The sequence below is a fragment of the Gracilinanus agilis genome, chromosome 2 (assembly GCF_016433145.1).
Source record: "Gracilinanus agilis isolate LMUSP501 chromosome 2, AgileGrace, whole genome shotgun sequence".
NCBI lineage: Eukaryota > Metazoa > Chordata > Mammalia > Didelphimorphia > Didelphidae > Gracilinanus > Gracilinanus agilis.
Genome location: NC_058131.1, coordinates 43450721 through 43458969, shown reverse-complemented (window position 1 = coordinate 43458969; position 8249 = coordinate 43450721). Strand labels below are relative to the sequence as shown.

The following is an 8249-nucleotide window of genomic DNA, read 5'->3' as shown; positions in this document are numbered from 1 at the left end:
CCCTTGGCAGTGTTCATTGAATTGAATAGTAACTGTAGGAGACCGGGGTGAGTTATTGATATTAAATAGTAAATATGGGATTTGGTCTCAGTTTCTCTTGACTTTATAGCCACTTTATTCCCAGGACCTCCAGGCTGACTCCAGATATCTTCCTATCTCCAGAAGGGGCTAGAACAGAGAACATTCCCCCCAGGAGGGAGATCTTAGAGCTCCCTGCAGCCCCCCTTGGGGCGCTGGGGCTCTGCACACTGAGGCTGGGGGGGGGGAGGGGGGAGGTGATTTGCCAAAGGCAAAGATGAGAAACCTGGCTCTAGGAGCTGTAGGATAAGTCCCTTCCCCTCTTTAACCTCAGTTTACTCCTCTGTAACATGGGGCTAATAACAGTCACCAGTGGAGCTCATTGTACACTTGAGACAAAAATATAAAATTGTATCATGTACTCTCCCACCCCCAATCTAATAGCCACTCTCTGGTTTTTGCTCTTTTTTTGCTCTCTCTACAGGCCTTGCCACTGGCTTCTCCCTTCCTGAAGTGCCCCCTCCACCACCCCAATCAGGGAGAGTTTGTCAACTTCAAAGTCAATAAACATTTATGTATTTAACAACAACAACAACAATAGTTAACATTTATCTAGCTCTTACTATGCACCAGGCCTTGGGGCTGAGCAGCTTTACAATTATTATCTCCTTTGAGCTTTACAACCATCCTGGGAATTAAGTAGGGGCTGTTATTCTTCCATATGAGGAAACTGAGGCAAACTCAGGTTAAGTGACTTGCCCAGGGTCACACACAGCTAGTAAGTTTCAGAGACCAGATTTGAGCCTGGATCTCCCTGTTTACAGAACCAGCATTCTGTCCACAGCACCCCACCTCCCTAAAATCCCTGCCCTCAAGGAGTGCCCATTCATTCTTGGGCATAGCCTGGCACACAGTAGGTGCTTAATAAATGTGCATTGTATCCTAATGAGAGAAAGCTATGTAGGTAACTGGGAACATTAGTTAGATAATAGAGTAGGTGCAAGGCCATCTCAAGATCTCTTGCAGAAGTTGAGCCCTGAGCCCAGTGTAGAAGAGAAGCCAGGCAGTGGTGAGGGAGAGAGCATCGTAGGCAAAGGTGCAGAGGTGGGAGATGGCAGATGAAGAATCAAAATCATTAGTGATGCACCTTAGGGTAGGGAACCACCATCGCCCAGATTGCTGCCTGGCAAAACTACCCTGGAATAGGTGAGAAGGGGGCGGCCCCACGGTCTGGATGTCTTGGCTCCGCAGTGGGATGGGCGGGCGGGTGGAGTGCCGGTCACGTGACCGGGCCGGCTCCCTCGAGGGCCCCGGGGCCGGCACGTGCTCCGCCGCCCGCCCTTCAAACAGCCTCCAGCGCGCACGCGCTCCTTCCAGTCCGAGGCTGGGGAGCTTGCTCCGGGAGCCTGGCGAGCGCTTGGACTGCCTACGCCGCGGCGGCGGCTCATTTGCATGAGGAGTCCGAGAGGACCAATGGGGAGGCGGGCCGGGCATGCCGGGAGCCGGGCTGGGCAGTGAAGGCAGAAGGTTCGCCGGCCCAGGGGCGGCCCCGGCCAGTGTACAGGCGTAGCGCTGCGGGTTGGGATCCGGGCGGCGATGCTCTAGGAGCCGGGCCCTGGAGTTGGGGCCGCCCTGACCGAACAGCTTTTCCTCTGCTCCGCCGCGGGGCCCGGGCTTTGGGGCCAGGGCCCGAGAAAATGAATTACCTGGTGAGTGTGGCCGGGCCGGGCGCGTTCCCCGGGCTAGGGTCGGGAGGGGGGCGGGCTGGAGGACACTCTTCTTTAGAGGAACACACCCCCTTTCTGCTTCCAGGAAGAGCGCCCTTCACCCCTCTGGGACTCTCCTTTCCCCTCACGCCTCCATGCCAACCGCTTCTACGCTGCTTGCCCCCAACACACCCCCTTTGCTTCTTGGAGGGACGCACCACCCTTCTCCTAAGACCCCTCCCGCCGTGCTTTTTGGAAGGGCGCGGAGCCCCAGCCACCCCTTTCTTTGCTTCTTGGAAGGGCGCACGCCCTTCTCCTGTGACCCTCCCCGGCACACACCAGCACCCCTCCCCTTAAGACCGGGAAAGGTACGCACTCCCTCCCCAGCACCCCTCCCTGCGCACACCCTCTTTCCCTCCTGGCCCCCTCCTCCTTGGAGAGGAGCACACGCCCATTTGCTGGAAGTCGAGATTCGGGCGCGAAGGGGTTAAATGAGCGGCATTTCCTGCTCGGAATCTTTTCGGGGAAAGCCGGAGCCTAGGTAGGCGCCGCGGGCTCAGGTGATCGCTCTTTCTACCGCGGTACATCCTCCGGGCGCTCCCTGGCCTGACACCACCTTTCGCGTTTAAGTCCGGCCAAGGCCTGGGGCGCGGGGGCTCCCTTCGGCTTAGGCCGACACCTAAGTAGTAGGGTTCTTCGCTCCTTCTGCGTTCTAGAGTCCCCTCCCCCGCGCTATCGCAGGGCGCAGCCCAGCCTTCCCCTGCAGCTGGCTGAGAAAGGTAGAAAAGTTGTCTGCCGGGTGTGTGTGTGTGTGGGGGGTCCTCGGGGGTCAGCCCGCCGCCTCGGGCTCTGCCCCAAGCGGGAGGAGGAGGCTCCGGGCCGCCTGCCGGAGGGCTGGGGGTGGGAGGATCCTTTTGGAGCTGGCCGAGTAGTGGTGTGTGACTGACCTCAGTCGGGCTGATAAGCTGCGCTATGCGCGTCACACACTCCGGAGCCTGTTAATGATTCACCCGGCCCGAGGGAGGAAGGGAGGGCAGTCGGAGGCTGCTCGCTCCTTTACCTGCTATTGCCAAACTCCAGGTGCGGTTCCAATGGCCGACCCGTGGAAGAAGCCAGGGGACAAGGCGGGACCTTGTCTCCCGCCCTGGGAAAACAGACATGGGAGAGAGGGAGGAGGACAGGGAGCCCACAGGCTCCTGATGCTTTAGGTCGTTTCTGGGGCCAGACTTGGGCTGCCCCCCACCGCTCCTTCCAGTGTGACCTTCCCCTCCCCCCAACCTGGTCACAAGAGATGAGAGAGGCCAGAGTGTGGGCAGTGCCAGGCTCAGGGAGGAGGCGCAGGTGTGCTCTGGCAGGGTGCAGGAAGCCGGGGAAGCAGGTGGAGGGGAGACTGGCCGGGCCAGCTCTCAGGAACAGGGCGAGGAAGAAGCATCTGAGCTGGCTGCCTCTCTCCAGCACCCCTTGCCCTGCCCTGCCTTCCCCCAAGGGTGCTGGTTGCCTGGGCTGGGGTGTTTTTTTTCCCTGCCCCAAGGGTACAGCCTTGCTGTTCAAGAAACAGAAAGTCAGGACAGGTGTTGGAGCAGGAGGCAAGTCTGGGCTGGAAAGAGCCAAGCGAAGACTGTTTACTTGCCAGGGCTCTGGCGAGCCAATACAAGCGCCTTGTTGGCGCTGGGCCTAACCGAGGGCACGGCTAGGCCGGGGACCAGGTTAAATAAGGGTGGAGAAGGTAGTGCCCTGCTGTCTAAAATGAGCCTTAGGAGTTTCCTGGAATGGCTCTAGCATGCTTTGGGAGTGATGACACTCAGTGCTCAGGAGAGCTGCAAGGAGTATTAGAAACCACCCCCTCTAAGGACTCATCTGACTGATGAGGAAACTGAGCAGTGGCAAAGCAGGGGTTTGACCTCAAGTCCCCAGACTACAAATCCTGCTGCTCCCTTGGTGGGCCCTGAAGGTATCTGGTGAACCCGATACCTTCAGTGGATGGGGTTATGGAGCATCTGCTCTGTGCCTGGCATTGTACATGACAATAGGGAAACCCAGAAAAGGAGAGGCAGACTGGGAGAGATGACAGCTGGAGTCAGGGCTTCCCTTCAAGTCTTGCTGCTGCTTATATTCTCTACATGACCTTTAGCAAGTCACTTAGCCATAACTCTGCCTCTCTCCCTTCCTACATCCCACCTTACCTTCCAGCCTAGGTCTAGGATGCTCAGTTTTCTTCTGGACTGTGAGGGGAGGAGGAACTGCAAACACCCACATAAGTAAATACAACATTTGTCCAGTTTCAAAGGGATACCATGAATAACAACTTTGTTTTCATAATAATACTAAGCCGTTTGCATTTTGAATGCAGCAAATGTTAAGAACCAGAACCCACATAAACAAAAACTCTTTGGAGAGGGGGAAGCCTCAATCTTTTTTTTAACCCTTACCTTCCATCTTAGAAGTAATACTGTGTATTGGTTCCTAGGCAGAAGAGCAGTAAAGGCTATCCAATGGGGGTTAAGTGACTTGCCCAGGGTCACAATAGCTAGGAAGTGTCTGAGACCAGATTTGAACCCAGGTCCTCTTGCCTCTGGGCCTGGCTTTCAATCCACTGAGCCACTCAGCTGCCTCCTAGCTTCAATAATTTTTAAGAGTATAAAGGGAATTCCGAGAGACTTATGAAACCAATGCTGTCTACCTCCAGAGAAAGAACTGTTGGAGTAGAAATTCAAATGAAAGTATGATTTATCACTTGTTTATTAGGCTATATGATTTGGGCTTTTGGCTTCATAAGATTATTCACTTCCAGAAATGAATAATATAGAAATATGGTTTGCGTGATGATACATGTATAACCCACTTTGAATTGCTTGTCAACTCCGGAAAGGGGGAGGAGAGAGGGGAGAGAGACAACATGAATCATGTAACTTTGGAAAACTAATGTGTAAATATTGGAATATAAAAATAAAAGAATGTAAAGGGATTCTAAGACCAAAAAGTTTTGAGAACTGTGGAATTAGATGACCTCCATGTAGTATGTATCTTCTTTTGTCCATTCTATCATGTCTCCATCCTAGCCATCCTAGCCAGCTTCATTTTCATTATTAATAGGACTGATAGAGACTGTAAACGTGTCTGCCCTTATATCGGTGGTATCTAATAACTCCTTTTCTCTTGGTACTTCTGTGGTCTCTTTGTGGATAATGGCTCTTTCAGAAAATGAGCAAAACCACAATACCCATGTGGGAAAGCAGGGATGTGGGGAGTATTGGGGATCATTTTTTAAAGTTAACACTTAAGTGGGGAGCACCTGATTTGCCATCAGCCTGCACAGCTGGCAAGAAAATCTTGTTGAGTTCTTGGGACAGGCACCTTCCCAAAGCTCCTGAAGCCAGGGACAGGAGGGGAGGAAGCTGAAGGTCCCCTTTTCTGGGGGAGAATGTGATTGTAGGAGGCTAAGCTGTCCTGTCTGCCAGCCCCCTGCATATCCTTATTGGAAGCAGAAAAGGGACTTGCATCCTTATAAGCTTGCCTCTTCTATCCACTGGGGTCAGCTCAGGTATGCATACCCTAGACCTGTTAGCACAAGTCATGACTAGGAGTAGAAGGAAAAGAGGTTTTCCCCATGCCAGCCAGTGCTCCGAAAGTTCAGCTCTTTTCTGACTGATTGGGGCCCCTCTGGTGTCAGGTGAGAGTCGAACTTGTCTCTTCTCTCATGACCCTCCTGGAAGGCCTGGACAGATCATGGCATAGACCCCTACCCTCCCACACCTGTGCTTTTCAGATTCATCATTTCCCCTGATTGGAGAAGCCTTCTTAGACATTAAGAATTGAAGGGCTTTCTGGACTATGCTCACAGGAGTTAGTTACAATCTTGGAACAGAATGTCTGTGTCTGGGGCATTCTTTGAGCTGCTGAAACTGGTGGTGGACCCCTGGAGCGTAGAAGGTATTGAAAGAGAAAGCACTAGTCAGGGATCAGAAGACCCAGGTTTAAATCCTGGCCCTGCCCCTAACTAGCTTTGACCTTGGTGAAGACTCCTTACAGCTTGGATGTTCTGTGTGATTCTGGTGGTGAGGGAAGTGTTGGCAAGTACAAAGGCAGCTTGCCTTCTTGTGTCATTGCCACATGCCCTGTAGATGTCAATTCCTGCTCCCCAGGAGACCTGGGCCCTGGAGCTTGGAACCCCCTCACCCAAGGCCCTTACAAACTCACCCCAGCTGAGGTCAGAGAGCACTGATCTAGGCGACGTTGTTGCTGCTCTCCCTTAGACAAAGGGTTCCTCTATGTGGTAGTCAGTAACAGCCTGGCTTCTTCCAGACACAGTCCCCTTGTTGATCTTAGCCAAGAACTGGACCCAAGTGCTGCCAGGTCCCTTAGAAAGGCTTCCACCCGGTGGCCCGAGAAAAAGTCTCTTGCAAGATGTTCCATCCTTTACCCAGCATAGCTGGAATAGGCAAGAATGGGTTTAGGGATGACTTTGAGGGGCATCCATCGCTGTTGTAGGGAAGAATTAGAGTAGGGGCTTATTAGACGCTTTGTACAGAAATTCACAGGGGATAGAAGTTGGTTCATTCAATATCTCTTACCTTGGGCCCAGATAACTTGATTTCTCAGAAATCAGAACCTCCAAGCTCCAATTTGGCTCTGTCTGCTCATCCATCTGAGCAATGAGAAGCCGGCTATACACTGGCTGAAAGTGAGGAGATAGAGGCAGAGGCTTGGCTAGTAAATCTACTGTCTCCAGAACTGCTGACCCAAGCTCCCTTCCTTATTATACTCCAGGCCCTGAGATCCTTAGTGTCCTGATGACAAGCAGATTTTGTGACCAGAATCTTCCTGGTTTGGAGGCCTCCAACAACTGGTTATATCCTCCTAAATCAGGCTAAGAGAAGCTGCATTTCAGCAGGCCTTGAGCTACAGCTACTCTGTGGTCCTTTTTTTCAACTCACCTGATTGGTGGAACAGACTCTTATTTGCTCTCATTTGTTATTTCATTCAAGGAATATTTATTTAAAGCCTACTATGTGTAGGGTTGGTGGGCACAGATAAATCTCCCTTAAGAAGCCCTGAGAAGCAAATGATAGCTTAGTTCAGTGATGGGCAAACTTTTTAAAGAGGGGGCCAAAGGAAAGGAAATGCTCATCTGTCAGTCTGATTCTAAGGCATCTCTTTCGAAGTTTCATTGTATTATATACTACTCATTGTATTTGTCAGATTAGGAATAAATGTTGGTCCTGATAGAACAATACAGGGGGCCGAATCTGGCCTGCAGGCTGTAGTTTGCCTATCACTGGCTTAGTTGATTAGTGGATGGGATTCACTTCTCTGTACAAAGATGAAGCCTATGGGTGGACAGTACTCTTGACTGAGCCGCTTCACTTGAACACAATTTTTTTTGTTTTTGTTTTTGTTTTTGTTTTTGCAGGCCACAACACTCCTAGGCCCCAGTCTTCCCTTGTCTAGCACCCTGGCTTTGGAGTTCCCCATCTCTTTCCCTCAGTTGCATCTATTCCCCTTGGTGCCTTGGAACCTCCTTGGGTGAATGTTTGCATTTTTTATAATTGTGCTTGTAATTTATTTATCATATCCTCCATCAGACTTGTACAGAGTGCCTTTATGTATAGGAGACAGAGTTCTGTCCCAGAGTCCTCTAAGACCAGAATGAGGACGCCTGATTCCTAGAGGCAAAATAGTTTGGTAAATGGAGTAAGGAATAGGGGCCATGTTCATAGATGTCCCTAGGGGCCCTAGCAGCTATGGGACTTCCCAAGCCTCAGGATGGGTTCCAGATGGGGGTGGGGCATAGAGGACAGTTTCTTGCCTCTGTTTCTCCTCTGGTGATAATATAACCAGTGTTGTTTGAATCAGAGAAAAACAGACGTATATTTGGCCCTCTCTAGAGACTTTCAGATTTGAAGTTAGCTACTATTTAGAGAGTACTCGCTGTATTCATAGTATTGCAGTATGTAGTAAGAAAAGGGACAGGAGAGATTTCCTGTTTGTGGGGAATCTCAACAGTTTTTTCTCCAATAATAATAATATTTCCATTGCACATAGTTCTGTTCTGGGTCTGATCTCATCTGATCCTCACAACAGCTAACTCCTCAAGGTAGGTAGGCACGCATTCCTCTTTATTTTACAAATGAGAAACTGAGACCCAAGGAGGAAAGAGCTTTTTCAGGGACTGGTGGAAGGCTGAGTTCCCAAGTTAAGCCTTTTATCACCATGTAGACCCACTCTTCTGTTTCCAACCTCCAAATTCCCTTCTTCCTTCCCTTCCCTTCAGGCTTGTTTCCCTTCCCTCAGTCCATGCTCTTTTGTTTTCAGCAAATCTCAAGGTCACTTGTCTCTGACACTTAGGGCCCCTAACTAGTCTGAAGCACGGTGCCCCTTCTGTCCCAGCTCACTCCTTTCCTGGTGGCAAAGGGCCAGTTTTCCCTGGATCTCCAGAATGTAGGCCACAGCTCGCTCGCGCTCTTTCTCTCTCTCTCTCTCTCTCTCTCTCTCTCTCTCTCTCTCTCTCTCTCTCTCTCTCTCTCT

The 8249-nt window shown here is 51.2% G+C and overlaps 1 protein-coding gene across 1 annotated transcript in view; it reads left to right on the top strand.

Annotated features, from left to right (window-relative positions):
* The first annotated feature begins 1129 nt into the window (after positions 1–1129).
* The window catches only part of BCAR1 (BCAR1 scaffold protein, Cas family member), a 13554-nt gene continuing 6434 nt past the window's right edge, over positions 1130–8249 (top strand). Inside the window, exons 1-2 of the mRNA XM_044659371.1 lie at positions 1130–1224; positions 1325–1727. Coding sequence (XP_044515306.1) covers positions 1130–1224; positions 1325–1727 — 498 coding nt within the window. The remainder of the gene's footprint in view (positions 1225–1324; positions 1728–8249) is intronic.